This window comes from Mangifera indica, unplaced genomic scaffold, assembly GCF_011075055.1.
Source record: "Mangifera indica cultivar Alphonso unplaced genomic scaffold, CATAS_Mindica_2.1 Un_0014, whole genome shotgun sequence".
Lineage (NCBI taxonomy): Eukaryota > Viridiplantae > Streptophyta > Magnoliopsida > Sapindales > Anacardiaceae > Mangifera > Mangifera indica.
In genome coordinates this window covers 396,558-413,275 of record NW_025401106.1, presented here as the reverse complement: position 1 = coordinate 413,275, position 16,718 = coordinate 396,558, and the positions used below count along the sequence as shown (strand labels likewise).

Here is a 16,718-nt window from a genome sequence, read left to right as displayed (position 1 = left end):
AGGTTTTTTGACGTGTAGAATTCGAATTTGATATCTGTTTTTTCGAATAAGGCCTCTATGTATAGAATTGAATAATTTATTCCCTAAAATTTATATAAATTTAATATAATTGTAATTTAATTTTCATACAGGGAGCTCTACAAAAGAGAAAAAGAGACAAAGAGACAAAAGCAGAGATGAATTGCGATTTCCTCTCGAAAAACACTTCAAGGCTCAAGTTACTACACGTGGATATAGAGATGTTGGAGCCATGATCAAAAAATTATTAACAGAGAGACAATTACAAATGTTTCGACGTACATGTTTCGGACACTTCCTAGAGTTGAAGGATAGTCGATTTAGTGGGGTCCTAATACATTCTTTCATCCTTCGAGCGGTAAATAAGGTGACTTCGGGAGAGGAGTTATGGTCTCGGGTTAATGACATGGATGTCAGATTCAGTGCATATGAGTTTGCTATTATGACAGGCCTTCGATTCAGTCATTTGGTAGATATCGACCTCTACATTCCATCGAAGGCCACAGATCGGATCCTCCAGACATATTTTCACGGGTGTAAATCAGTTACATATGCTGATCTGAGTCGTGTTTTCCAGCAGAGACCGTGGGGGGAGAATGACACTGATGCAGTTAAGTTAGCACTGTTGTTTTATCTTCACATGAGGTTGTTAGGGAGTGACTTGAGGAAAACAATTCCCTAGAAGATATTACAATTAATTGATCATCTGGATGGGTTTAATGCATACCCGTGGGGAGTACGAGTGTGGCAGATGACATATCGCTCTATATGCGATAACATCTCCCAAATTTCTATGGATTTCGATCTGAAAAAGAAAAAGGAAAATCAGCTTAAGCAGTATGGCATCATGGGATTTCCATTAGCGTTTCAGGTAATTATGATATTTATTAATTCAAACAAAAAATGAATGTTTAAAATAAAATTAGTTTAATATGATTGTAAATATATACAATAATCGATTTATATTGATATTGCAGTTTTGGATTTACGAGACGCTGGACTCTTTATTTCGATGGGTAGATATGTCGTCATATGTGGGAGCCACCCAGATGTTGAGATGGCACACGAAGGACATTCCGGGATAGGATTCTATCTCAGCTATCTTCACTGGAGATTCAGTAAGTACTAATTTATTAAGTATTAACATATACCCTAGATATAACAATAATGAATACTGAAAATAAATATTTTGTAGGATGATGTTAATTTTTCATTAGATTTATCTCCGATTGAGAGAGATACGGAGTGGTATAAGGATATTGTCCGATATACAGGGGTGTCGGATAGTTGATCTTCTTCGGCGTCAGGAGATGCACCATCGAGTCCTTGTGACGTTAGTTTTTTGATCGTTGCCCCTCCTCCTGTTGATGCTTGTGTTCAGCCTCCTCCCACGTGCCCAATTAGTGACTCTACCGAGGAGCACATATCATCGGATCCCGTGCCTAGGCCCCCTACCACCGAGCACATATCACCAGATCCCATGCCTATGCCCCCTACCACTGGATCAGATTTCTCCATTCATCACTTTGATGCTGCATTGGTTCGATGGGGAAATCTTATCTTAACTCGACTTACTAGATTAGAGGCTAGGATGGAGGATAAGTTTAGTCGCATCGAGGGTAGGATGACTCTTATGGAGGATAGATTGAGTCGTATAGTGGATACGACAACTCGTACGGAGGTCGGACACTCTTATCACCACACAGATACTGTCGGACAGGTAAAAAAGTTAATATTTTACAAGATATTTCATCTATTTATATACGCAATCATCTGTAACCTTATAATAATTGTAAATTATATTACAGCCTTCTCGGGACGATGGTGACAGACTATCGATAGGGGCTTTCACATTCCCGTCTCCACCTGTTGTCGATGTGAGTGTTAACTGCTTCTAGTATTTTAAGAATGTTACTTTTGAAATAAATTTTAATATGTTAAAATAATTACAGCGTCGGTTATTTGATGAGAGACCATCCCGAGAAGATATGATATTGACTGTTGATATTAGCGATTATATATCATCGCATGAGGTCTTCTCGATGGCACCTCATACGATGGTTCAGGTAATTAGAATGTCATTTTGAAATAAATGTTATATCTGAATTATTTGATTGTACATCTATTAATCCCGTTAAATATAACTCTTCGATTAATTAATATTAATTGCTAATACTGATACAGGATGTCGGCGACGATGGATCACTTCACATGCGGTCTTCTCCGTCGACACCTTCTGTGATTATTCCGATTAGTCTAACATAGATATACAATATTATATCTCATTTACACATCTGTAGTTTGATTTTTTCTAAACTTGTTAATATCGTCCTTTGTGACAGCGGCCTGATGTTTCTGTGGCTGCACCGATTACGGATCCCATTGTGACGTCTGTTTCGACATTAGAGGTACGTACATTGTATAATGAATACTTTGTTATTTTTTTGTTCAATAGTTTGATTTACTAATATTAAATGTTAATATTGTCATAGGATATTACCGATGTTGATTGATCACCACATGTGGATGCTCCAGTATCGCTTTGGGAGGAGGTTGAGGTGAAGTGCCTGAAATTTCTTCTATCAAATGTTACATTTGTTAATTTCAACAGTTGTTTAACCTTTCTATCATGTTACAATAGGATCTTCGTTTAGTCTATCTCAACACTCCAAGCAAAGGAAAACAGGTGATTGATATTGTTTCCCAAGATGATGAGGTCACTGATGATGTTGTTAAGATCACTGCACACGAGGACCAGGAGCAGGTAATTGAATTTTCAAGAAATTTAATAACTTATTTTCAATGAAATAATTTATCATCTCATTTAGTCAATTCATGTATTTGAATACAGTCGGTCTCGAAAGAAAATATATTTGATATAGCTTCACTTGCGGATTCTCCAGCTATGACTCCAGCGATGCAGAAGGTATTAAAAAGTTTAGATTTTTAATAAATTTATTAAGTTCGCTTGGAAAAATTTATTATTCATTTTACCTAATGTTTCATTTGTTTTGGTGTAGTATTTTCGCACAGTTTGTGGTAGGATTGTCAAGAAGGGACCCCTGATTCGTAGTCCATACACGAATCCTCTGAAACCACGTGGCCAACGAACAAGACCGTATGTGTAGTTATCAAAAATCGAACGTGAGGAGGTATTCAAGAAGTGGTATGCAAAGCCGAACTTGTTCGAGAAATGTCATGTGTATGACATAGGTGAGAGGACCGAAATTGCATTTTGGGGTACACTCATGAACACCTCCAGATGGTTGTCTGACGAGGTGAGTTCACTTTAACAAATGAATTTCATATTTTGGTTAGATAATCCTTTTATGGCCTGATGACGTTATATCTTCTGTTTTTTCAGCATGTTGATTCGTTTTTAGGGTTATTACGTCAACGCTAGCATGATAATACTATGAATGTTCGACAGAATTGGACAACGATTTTGAGTTGTTTTGTTGGATATATCCCTCATGAGTATGCGGTCTGGACGAGAGATCCGGATAGCTACCAGTTCCCTCCACTCTTTACACGTATGGTGGATGCAGATTACCCACCTGAGTTGCATTTGCAACCTTGGGGTATGATCGATGAGGTTAGTAATCAAATCTCAAGTACATTTTGAAGAATAATCGATTAAAATCTAATTACAATTATATCAACGTGTGCAGGTTTTTATCCCAATAAACTTTGAAAATGCTCATTGGGTAGCAGGGGTGTTGGATTTGAAGAAGTGGAAGATTACGGTTTACGACTCCTTACAGAGTTTCATAGCTAACCTGGAGCTATTTAGGCGAAAGATGTTGGGATATACGTCGATGATACCACATTTGCTAGTTGCGACATCATTTTGGGCCGTTTCGTGTCAGAGTCCATGGGACGATCTATTTGCATTGCATAGGGTGGTGGATATACCGCAGCAAGCGCCTCTATCAGGTGACTGTGGGGTGTTCATGTTACGATACATCGAGTGTTTAGCACTTCAGCGCTCGTTATGCTTTGAGGGGGAGGACTCGTTACGCCTGCGCACTCGTTTAGGTACGCAGCTATATTTTCAGGATATTGATTGACAGTTATTGTATATGTTATTTGTATTTGTATATATGTTTATTTATTCATTTGTATATATATTTATCCATATATTGATTCATTTATATGTATTTACATTTTATATAGTTACCGTAAGCGACAAATATAATAGAAAAAAACCAATATAAAAAGATAATATTCGTAGTAACAATCACAAACATTAGGTTTACAGAAACAAGTACAAGTACAACATTTATATTAAAATTAACATCCACGAACATTAGAGTTACAAAAACAACATTTATATTAAAATTAACAAGTACAAATAACAAGTGCATTTATTTCCCATCTTTCTTCTTTCTTCTTTCTTCCTGAACTTGATGGTATAGAACTAGGTACTGGAATAAGGCTTCTGCAGTTCTGTCTTGTATGTCTAGGTTGATGACATCGGCTACAGATAAGTTGTTCAACAACCTCTCCTTGAGAAGGACGTCTGTTTTTATTTGCTGGACGCCCTGCACGACGACAATGCATATATGGTGGGTGGATAACAGTTGCCTCCTCCGGATGAAGCCACTCTGACTGATCTCCCAATGGATTGACTGCGTCTGCATAAACTGTTCGATAAAAAGCTGTGCTGTAGTATGAATGCACCCATTGAAGGCAGGTTGTAAGCTTCATATATCTGGCTACAACAATAACGTGCATGTAGGGAATATTTGATAATTGAAATTTTCTACAAGTACATGTATGCTCCGTCAGGTCTACCAGGGCATCATATTGGCCACTACCAAGAACCTGGTATCGCTCAATTGTTATAGGTCGCACTTCTAAGTTCGAAGACTTTCGTACACGTTTTGCGATCTTATCTTCAACCCAAGGTGTGACTGGACTGGTACAAGCATCTGTAAATCATATAAATATAAATTCATCTGGTTAGTAACCAAGTATAAGTTTAGTAACACACATTTATAACATAGTATAACAGTGAATATGAACTTACTGGCATGATTTCTTCTTTCATAAAACCATCGCTGCAATGTACCTCTAATGAACTCGATCAACATAGTAATAGGTAAACCTTGAGCGTGTCTGACCAAGACATTAAATGACTCAGCAATATTGGTAGTCATTACATTGTACCTATGGCCTGGAAAATATGCTCGTGCCCATCGATCAAAACCCACTTCACACAGGTATGCAGTTGCCTCAGGGTGCAAACGGGACAGTGACTTCATGACTTGTTGGAATTCAAATTTAGTGTACGCCTTGGCTGCTTTCCAGTACATCCATGCGACTTTAGCATTCTTTTTGTACTTGGACCGTACGTTACAATGGAGATGGTGACAACAATAACTGTGATGCACACCAAGGAAAACTTCAGCCAATGTAGAAAATATGCTAACATGTTGATCTGAAATGATGGCCAAATGAGGTACCTCACCAATACAATCCCTCAGCTTTGTTAAAAACCAGCACCATGTGTCATGATCTTCCCTGGGACCAATCCCAAAAGCAAGTGGATATATTTGATTATTCTCATCTAATGCGACAGCAATAAATAGTTAACCCAAATATCGACCCTTTAAGAAAGCAGCATCAATACAAATAACCGGTCGAATATGTTGCTGAAATGCACAGATACTACAACCGAATGCCATGTAAAAGTATTTAAATCGATCCTCCTCATCCGTTAGTATATGTGTCACCGTCCCCGGATTACAACGCTCTAAATTGAGGCAATACTCTGGCAGTAACATAAACGACTCTTCTGGTGTCCCCTTCAATGATTGAAGCGCCCAATTTCTCGCCCGCCATGCTTGTGCGTATGATACATCAATTTTATATCGGTTAGCGATATCAGCAATGATCTCCTTCGGTCGATAAACACAATCAACTAAAATGAATTTGGTCCTCAAAATCTGCCCCAAAGCTCGAGCACCTGCTTATTTATGATGAGGTAATATCTGATTTCTACAACATGTGTGACAGCTATCCATATGACGTAATTCAAAGCTATTAGTTTCTCCCACCCTAGCTGCCCGTGCACACCATTTACATTCTTTGTTACGACATTTAAGAACCCATCTAAGCGTGTCTGATTTATCCATAAAAAATTGATATCCCCTACGAAGCGCGTCTTGAGTTATCGCATCAATGACATGTTGTTTACTAGGAAATAATGTACCAACTTTTAGAGAATCAGTATCGGTCGATGCTTTAGAGTTTCTAGATGTAGATGGTTGATCAGGAAAATGTGGTAACCAATGAAATGCATCAGTAAGAACATTCCCACCAGCAGGATTTATTTTTGGAAAATAACTCGTACCTCCAATATCGTTATTACCATAGGTCTTCTCTTCAATCTCTGGTTCTTCGATTGGAATATCATGTTCAACCTTTCCATTAAATTCACTCCAGTCTGGAAAAGTTGCTTCGTCCCTATTAAGGAATTCTTCTGCGCGATACAATGCATCAACGTTAACTTCATTTATAAGTGCAAAATCTTCCTCTAAGAATTCTTGTTTTGGATTGATCTCGATATTTTGAATCTCTTCTACACCAATAGTTTGATTTTCTGGATAACTGCTCGACTCACCACCTTGAAAATCTTCATTTGCTTGTTGAGTCTCATAACTATCATCAGTAACTGTAGTTATAACAAATACTGGAACACATTCTTTGAAGAGGTTAGATAGACCGTTAAGAACCTCAACATCTTCATCATTCGAAATTTCTATCGGAACACCATCGTCGAGATGCCTTGGTTTCATGCTTAACTGAATGTTAAATATTCATCGATCTATATTACACTTGTCGCTCACTATTTCGATTAATTCTTCGAATGATGTGTGTTCTGGAATTTTAATCAATTTCCTATTACCTCCAACATATTTTATAACATTATCACCCTTTTCTATCCACTTTCCCCCATATCTAATTGAAGCATATCCAGCCATTTAGATTAATCCTACAATAAAATATATAATCAACATAAATAATACGACTGAAAATAATATTTACAGATGTCTATTACATAATTATACCTATTACATAATTCAATTATATATTGTGACTACTTAAATATATCATGTTTTGGTATTACCCTTTAAAAAATAATAATTTAATTTAAAAGGGTAGTTTTGATATTTAAGAGGATATTTGGGGTATTTTTGTTTAAATACTTTAATATAAAGGTATTTTTGCTTAACTCCTAAAATTTGGGGGTAAATTGTATATTGCCCAAATCAAATATATAATCAACATAAATAATACGACTGAAAATAGTATTTACAGATGTCTATTACACAATTCTACCTATTTCATACTTCAATTTGACAAAATAATATTATTAAACATAGCCTACTAATTTTTATTATTTTACTTATTACACACAACTATAATTTATTATATAAAATATCACATATAATTACATTATTAATAAAATAATAACGATTAAAGTAATGACAGGGATAAATACCTCGTAATGACGAACTTTTCTCTTCACGCCCGAAATCTTGAACACGAACTTATTTTCTCTCTTCAGAAATCTCTCTCAGATATGTTAAAAATGAAGGAAGATATGTGGTTTATATAGAAATAGAGGAAGGGTAGTTTTGGTATTATTTTGGGGCATTTTTGTTTAAATACTTTAATTTAAGGGTATTTATGCTTTAACCCCAAAATTTATGGTAAATTTTTTATTACCCTTAAATAAAATAGTAATTTAAATTAGAAGGGTAGTTTTGGTATTTAAGGGGATATTTGGGACATTTTCGTTTAAATACTTTAATTTAAAGGTATTTATGCTTTAACCTCAAAATTTATGGTAAATTTTTTATTACCCCACTAAAAAGGGCATTCATTTTAATTTCCCTTAAAAAATTCAAACATTTACCTATAAACTAACTTTTATTAAAATTTTTTGTTAGAAATAAAACTAAAAACATAATTTTATCAATAAACTCTAAAATTTTAAAAATTTATATCATTTCTCTCTTTTAATTTATAAAACTAACAACTTTTTTTATGATTAAATTTTAAAAAATTATATTTTCTTCTCTAAGGTTTTAATTTTTTAGGCAACATTTTTCACTCCGACAATTGATTATCTTTGATTGTCTCACTCCTTTCTTTTGGTCTCATCATCATCAAAGAAAATAAAATATTATTTGAGTAAAGAAAAATCGTGTTATTAATAACCATTCTCTCACATTATTAATGACCATTTTCAATTTTCTATAATTAACATGATGATACTTTAAATGGGTTTAAATTTTGAAGCAGCCAAGTAGGGTCACCCATAAAACAATGAAAGAATAATTGTTTAAATCCTTCTAATTGTTTCTTATAATAAATTTTTTTTATATTTATAGATTATATAAACAAATTTGTTTTCACGTTAAATTTCAGTTTCTCTGAATTCAGTTGCAATGTGTTCAAATTAAGATAAATAGGATTAAATCACTAAAGATTAACAAAATTGGTTAAATATTACAATTTTTAGAAGGCCAAAGGACTATTTCCCACCCAAAGTACATTGATTTCCCAAAGTTCTTCCTATTAACTTTAAAAATCTCATTTACCTACCCATGAACAATCAAAGTTAACGGAACTCTAACCTCTAAAAAATGTATCTCATTTTTCCCCCTAAAAGTTTAAAAACTAATATTTTCTCCCCCAAACTAAGTTTTTAAAAAAATCATATTTCCCCCTAGGGTTTAATTTCAATATCCGTCACTCTCTCTGGGGCCATCGCCGATTGTGCCTCCCTCTCGACAATGTCTCTCAGGCAATTCCTCTTCTCAAACGACGTCTCTCATGTGCCGAAAGGGTTAGGGTGGAGTTGACGTAGGCTATTACAGGAAGGGGAACCGTCAAGAGGGAGAGATGACCAGTGATGGTGTTGGACAGAGTGATCGGATATTGAAACTAAACCCTAAGGTGAAATGTGATTTTTTCAAATTTAGTTTAAGGGAGAAAAGTTAGTTTTTTAAATTTAGAGGGGAAAATGAAATCATATTTAAGTTTATTTTTAATATTAAATATAAAATAACGATTTTGTCTTTAAAATTAATAGAATTAAACGGTCATAGATGAATGAATGAGATTTTTAAAATTAACTGGAAAAACTTTGAAAAATCAATATACTTTGAGGGAGAATAAGTGTTTTGGCCATTCTAAAAACAACGATGTGGGTTTGAGTTTTATTATATTTATAATATCTTTATTTATTTAATTTATTTAACTAATATATTTCAAAATTTATCTATTTAATTAGTTTGAACAAAATTTTTCAATTAAAAAAATATACATAGGATTAAATAGTTGTGACGTCAAAAAAATGGATCACGAGACTTGTAGTACAAATTCACTTTAATTAATGAGGACACATCAACGATTCACTCATTTTATGTGATATGTGATATGTGATAAATTAATTGAACATGTTAAATATATAGTTGAGGTTGGTAAAAAATATTATGAACGGCCATCGTGTTTAGACATATGGAACAGTCTCTATCCTCTTCAACAAGATTCATGCATGAAAACTTGGATAAGTAATTATTTTATTGAGTTGTTCCTTTCTTAAATGCTTATCATTTCCCTTTGTGGTTATATAAATGATTATTACTAACTATTACAATTACATGATTACTGTTCTTACAACCTTTTATGATGGATTGAGGCTTCTCATGTGAGATACACATGTTGCATGATGGGATTGTTTACGGTTAACTTTATTTTATTTTATAATCAGAAATCTTGTCGAATATCACTTGTATTTGTTAGATAGATAAACTTAAGGTATAGTGATCAAATTCATAATCATTATATCAGATAAGTCAAAATTTTATAAACGTGATGAAAACTCGAATCTAAACCTTCATTTTGAAAGTTTTAATACTCCGTCACTTTTATTAACATTAGGGTTAATTTTATTTGATATATAAATAAACAGTTAATGTGGGTTTGGATCACTTTTCTCTAAAGCAATATAATAATTATACAAGTTTGTTACGAGATTAATTGTTTCATCTTCATAAGGCCAAGTGCATTTTCGATTATTTATGTATTCTACTTTGATAATTATATAAAATACTAATCAAATAATTAATCTTAACATTTCGGGATTAGAATGGTTGATATATATTTTATCATACTAAATCTATTATATATGTCCTCTGCCTACAAATTAAAAATCCTATCTTACCCTATAAGCTAAAACAATATTTGAAATAGGCCTACCAAACGCAAATTAAAACAATATATTATATAAACAGATGGGAGTTATTATCATAAATCATATTGCAGTCAAAATAGGGCCTACCAAACGCATCAATAATTAAATCTGCATGTACATGTACCAGCTTATATTAAAAAAGAAAGCCAATAGACTTGTTCCATCCAAGGTAGAGTGAAATCTTCGAATCTCATTTTTTAACTTTTAAAAATTTAAATACCTATTCATCAATCAATTTTTATTAAAATTTTCAGTTAGAATTAAGATTACAATAGTCATTTTAATAATAATATTAAAAATATATGATTTTATCTTATTTTTTCTTAGATTTTGAAAATTGACATTTCACCTCAGGCCTCAGTTTTGAAAAATAATTTCCCCCCCTCAAATCCTTAGGTTTTCTTCTCTCCAGCGACGACAACAACTACAACCACCATCTTTTTCCTCCCTTCTCCTTTTACCACCATTGATGACTTCAATGATAGGCAAAGAAGCTCTGATTGACAACGAATCGAAGACAAATAATGGGCTTCGATGATAGATCCATCAAGTTCCTATTGAATCAGTTGCAATTTGCCTCATTTTTGTTGCCTTATGTAGTCGACTTGTCCATGGTTCTAGACGTAGCATCGATTTCAATCTATAAAATTGAATTGATGGTCTCGTCCATTCATCTGAATGAAGATGATTTGTCTTTGTTCAGATGAAGACTTGTCTTCTCTAACAAAAACGAGTTCGAAAGAAGGGAAAGAGATAATCGGATGATATCGGTTGTTGGAGAGGGAGCATTTTTGCTAGAAAATCAATACCTTAGAAGAAAAAGTAATTTTTTCAAAACTTAATCATTAGAAAAATTATTTATTTTTTAAATTAAAGAAAAAAATGAAATATAATTTTATTTAATTTGGTATTATTAATAAATAGACTAATTTTAGATAAATATTTAAAATTTAAAACTTTTACGAGGTGCCCTCTTTTCACCAAACCTGGGGTGGGACATAGTTCTTTGGCCTTATCGAGGGTTACCTTATGCAGTGCGATCGACTCTTGGTAACTTGTTGACTGGGGGTGAAAGCCATGATAATCAGTCTCTCAATATCTCATCACGCAAAGACTCTTGACTCTATTATTTAATTAAATAATTAGCTTTATGCAACCAACTTGCATCAACAAAATCAGTATTCATAATTTTTGAAGCAGCTAGCTTAATTATATGCGTATCGGCCGAGTCCCAGCCTTCACTGGATCAACCAGTGATATGAACATGGGTTATATTCTCTCTATGAGGTACTTTAAATTATAAAAAGAATAAATAATAATAATAAATAAGATTTTAACTATGAAAATAGAAGTTTAAAATTTTTCCTATTTTAATCTTCAAGATTAAATCTTTAATTTATATAATATAGTAATTATAGAATTAATAATTAAATATATAATTTTACTTATTTGATATGATCGATTGAATATAAAAATAAAGTTAAGATCAAATAAAATTTTTTTATAAGAAAATCATTGATCATGTTCATCCATATCCATTACTTGATAAATAATCTGGTTATGACTCGACATCTTGAAGCTTTTTTAAAAGCTTTTTTGGGGATAAGAGAAATTGCCCATGCTTGATGGACCACAGAACTCCATTATTGTTACCTAATGCCTCCTGATCATCATGCTAGAGCTTATCCATTACCATTTTAAATAGTTCATATAGATGATGACTCGTATGGCAACCTTTGTCAGCTACAGTTTCAAACAAATATAAGCAATATGTATCTGACTTAAAAGTTTAAGCTTGGTGATTTGGGTAATTTCGTTTATGGCTTCTAGATATGGAAATTGATATAAGGGGTTGAGAAAGCGGTCCTCAAACCTACAGTCATACTGATGATGGATTAGTGTGGCCCTGACAATAAAAGCTTCCAGCTGAGTGTAGGTAAGGCTTCTATCGGAATTGGGCATCTGAAAATTCAAACCAAATTGATTGTTTTGCCATGTTTTTGCTGATCATGTCTTTGCACGGTCACTCTTAATTGAGGCTGTTACCAATTAATTATAAGCCTATTTGCTTAATTGGGTCCTTGTAAAATGGTCCTATATTATATAAAGGCCAAAAGACTTATTCCCACCTAGGGCTGGATTCGAGCCGAGCCGAGTTCGAGCTCGGTTCGGTTCATATATAGCTGGCTCGAGTTCGGGCTCAAGCTCGACTGAGGCCGGCTCGTTTCGGGCTCGAATTCGGCTCGATTCGGCTCGTTTTTTGTTATCAAAACGATATCGTTTTAATATATATTGATCAAAACGACGTCGTTTTGTATCAAAAATTTTAATTTGAAAATCTGACTAGTAGCTCGAGCTTGAGCTCGGCTAAGGCCGTCTCGTTTCGGGTTCGACCTAACCGAGCTCGAGCTGGCTCAGTTCGAATCCAGCCCTATTCCCACCTAAGGTTTGATGCAAATCTAAACTCATACTCGTTAATTTTTGAAAATCTAAATATCTATCCGTTTGTTAAATTTAACTATTACTATCAAGGGTAAAGTTACCATTTAACAATGCTATTTAAACTCATGTTTTAGATTACCCTTAATTTTTAAAATTTTTATTTTTAGCCCTAAATTCATATTTTCCAAGTTTAAAAACTCACTTTTCCCCCACCAAGTTTCCTTTCTCTTTCTAGGGTTGCAAACTTTTTCCCATATCAGCTGCCCCCCCAACTTTTTAAAAATTCCAGTTGCACCTAGCTTCTTCTCTCTTTCTCTCTGGCCATCATTCATCGTCTTTGGTAGTCGGATCTCTTTCTCTCGGTGACTACCTTTTCACTTATCAGTCATCCTATTTATATATATCATTATATAATATATTGTTATTTTATTTTATTTTATATATATAGCCCATCAACCGCATATCTTTGCCATGGAGTTGTTTTGCTACAATTCTATAATATTTATTTCATCCATTTCAAATTCAATTATTGATTAACAGGTTAAAAGATAGATTTCTACTGTATTAATTGCTGCCAAATAATTTGCCGTCATCGATGGTGCTAGGATTTCACGGGAGTAAGTAACACAAATATCACACGTGAAATAAATAATCAATCACACAAAAGAAATAATATATAATGTGGTTTGATATAATCCTACTTCATCCCCCAAATTAAAGAAAAATCTATATATTATGATAACAAAAATATGAAAGTACAACACTATATAATATTTTAAAAGATTAATTTGTTGTTGGATCATCACCAACAACAATCTCCCTCTCAAATATCAAAACCATCAGTTGGAATGTCTTCCCGCTTCACAAATCGAGCTATTGATTGCACTCTTCATAAACTAGTATATCTTTTATGAACTTTTGGATAGAGTTATTGGATAGACTCCACATGTCGACAAATATTGTGACATTTTTACGTATCCTCTCTTCTATGAACTACTTGATTCTCAAGTTTTTAATTTTATATTTATAAGCTAATAAAGATAAACAATTCCTACTAGAAAATGCTTTCCAAATCCTTGTAGAATTTCGTTACATATTTTAATTTATAATATAACAAGTTTTATTTAAGAAATAAAAATCAAACTTCACAAGGAAACCAAAAGGGAAAATTAGTCACAATCCTCAACAAATCTCCACCATGGCAAGTTTTCCACATGAGTGATAAACATGATGAAAATAGCTCTCCTTCATCAATTCATAAATAATTATGCCCAAACTTCCCCCAACACCAAATAGTATTGTCAAACCAAGATCATCGAATGAAAATTTCTCCACCTACAACATAAAACTTTGTTGTAAGCAAATTCTTTTGCGTACTTGATATCTTAATATAATCCACCTTTTGGACCATCACTTGAAACTTTGATACCACTTTTTAAGAATTTACAAAAGCATAACAAATTTTGTGACATCCTTACGTATTTCTTTGCTAACAAATTTTGTTATACCCTTACATATTTTTTCTCTCTCATTAACTACTCGATATTCAAACTCAAAATACTTTCCTAACACTTAGGGGTGAGCAAAAGAATTATAGAATTGAAACCACAATATACCTGGCATTGTGATTTCGATTCTTACTTAGAATTGACATTCCCAAGGTAGGCTTTGGTTTCACCACTTTAAAGAATTGGAATTAAAAAGGAATTTAGAGTACTCAAACGAATACCCAATCAAGTAACTTAGTTATAAAATGATATCATTTTTTTGAATAATAAAATAACTTTGTTTTGTTATAGAAGTTAATAAACATAAAAAATCCTTCACCACCACCATCATTCTCTTATGACACCCCCTCTTTTGCATTGTAATCATTATTATCATCACCTCCGACGACAATGAGATAATATTAAACACATTCTTTGTGTTTAGACTCCTAAATAACGTTAAAATATGTGAGATTTACATCTCTTTTATTGAAAACCTAGTTTTGACTTTTGTTTGCTCAAGTATACGGATCGGGGCGACTGAGTATTTCCCTTCCTTTTTTCTACTTCATTTTCCTTTAGAAAAAAAAAATCAATTTTCCACTTGTTTAGCGAGAAAAAGTACTAAGAAGTCTATAATTTCATTAAAAACTTGGTAGTGCCATTCTTCTTTAATTTTTTTTAGCACTTTTTTCCCAAGAAATTCAACATTTGTTTGATTCATGGGGAGACTGAACTTTTCAATAAAAAGCAGAGAGCTTCATTTTTCTTTAGTCTTTTGAATTGTTAATTTTGATGAACAGTATTGAACATTGGAGAATCAAAGCCTACCTGATCAGGTAAAAACTTGTCCTCACAAATTTTTAGAAGGCCAAAGGACTTATTCTCACATAAAGTATGCTGCATCCTTAAATTTTTATCTCTTAATTTTGAAAATCTCGTTTATCTATCCATAAACAGTTAAAGATAATGAAATCTTAACTCATTAAAATTTTATTTTATTTTTCCTTCTAAATTTTAAAAATTAACAATTTTCTTTTTTAAATCAAGTCTTAAAAAATCACATTCCCCCCAAGGTTTAGTTTCAATATCCAATCACTCTCTTCAGTGTCATTATGAGCCATTTTTCCCTTTTAACGATTCTCTTTTCTCTGATAATTTATCTCAATGAGACTTTAACCCCTTTTATATCATGTGACATTATCTAAAAATAAATCTTTTGACTTTTTTAAATTAATGTACCGAAACCTACTCGCCCTTGTTTTATGGTAAATTTTCTTAAATAAATACGATCTGAAACTCATAAGAAAATCAAAAAGAAAAACTAGCCAATATCTTCGAGGGATGGTTCTTCTAGGAAGATGCCTCCTACATAAAAAATAATAAAATATAAATGTATATATTTGTCGTATCTTTTCGATGCTTATCTTAGGTAGTGCGGTCAACACTTGCTGACTTGTTGGCTGGGGAGAGACCCATAATAATCGGTCTCCCACCATCACATCAGACAAGGACTTTGAGCCTATTATTCAATTAAATAATTAGCTATATCTAACCAACTTACGTCAACAGAATCAATAGTTGCCATGTTATTGGAAGGAGCTAGCCTTCACTGGAACAGCTACTGACATGAACGTCCATTGTGCTCATCCGTATCCATTACTTGATAAATAAACTACTAACATCTTCAAGCTTCTGTTGAAGTCTTGGGGATAAGAGAAATTGCCCATGCTTCACGGACCACCGTACTCCATTATTATTACCTAACGCCTCCTGTTCATCATGCTAGAGCTTATCCATTACCAATTTAAATGTTTCATATGGATGATGACTCGTGTAGCAACCTTTGTCAGCTACAGTTTCAAACAAATATAAGCAATATGTATATGTATATCTGACTTGAAAGTTTAAGCTTAGTGATTTGGGTAATTTCATTTATGGCTTCTAGATATGGAAACTGATATAAGGGGTTGAGAAAGTGGTCCTCAAACCTAAACTCATACCGATGATGGATTATTGTGGCCCTGAAAATAAAAGCATCTAGCTGAGTGTAGGTTAGGCTTAAATTGGAACTGGGCATCTGAAAATTCAAACCAAATTGACCGTTTGAGACTCTATGCCATGTCTTTGCAGGCCCAGTCTTAATTGAGGCTGTCACCAATTAATTATAAACCTATTTACTTAACTGGGTCCAGGTAAAATTGTCCTATTTACATAAAAAGATTTTAATTTTCCAGGTTCTCTTAATTTGCAGGGCTTGGAGATGAACAACCTATCATAAATACAGCTGTGTGGTCCTTAATATCCAAAAAAAAAAAAAAAACGAGGCGATGAACAACCTATCATAAATAAAACATCTTTCCCTCTCGTATTCCTTTATATTTCAGATAAAATATACTGGGAAATTGAGGTGAGACCAGTGATATTAAAAAATAAAAAATTGGGAATTTTCTGGTGAAACAGAGGAAGAAAAAATGGGTTTAAAACAGATCACAGAA

At 33.3% G+C, this 16,718-nt stretch overlaps 1 protein-coding gene across 1 annotated transcript; it reads right to left on the bottom strand.

The window, feature by feature from the left end:
- Window positions 1-4,359: 4,359 nt before the first annotated feature.
- Window positions 4,360-5,865, bottom strand: LOC123205748. Its single transcript, XM_044622771.1, has 3 exons — window positions 5,771-5,865; window positions 5,093-5,403; window positions 4,360-4,952 (listed from the first exon to the last, which is right to left on the bottom strand). Exons 1-3 carry the CDS (start codon window positions 5,863-5,865, stop codon window positions 4,360-4,362), a joined length of 999 nt encoding a protein of 332 aa, XP_044478706.1.
- Window positions 5,866-16,718: the final 10,853 nt, after the last annotated feature.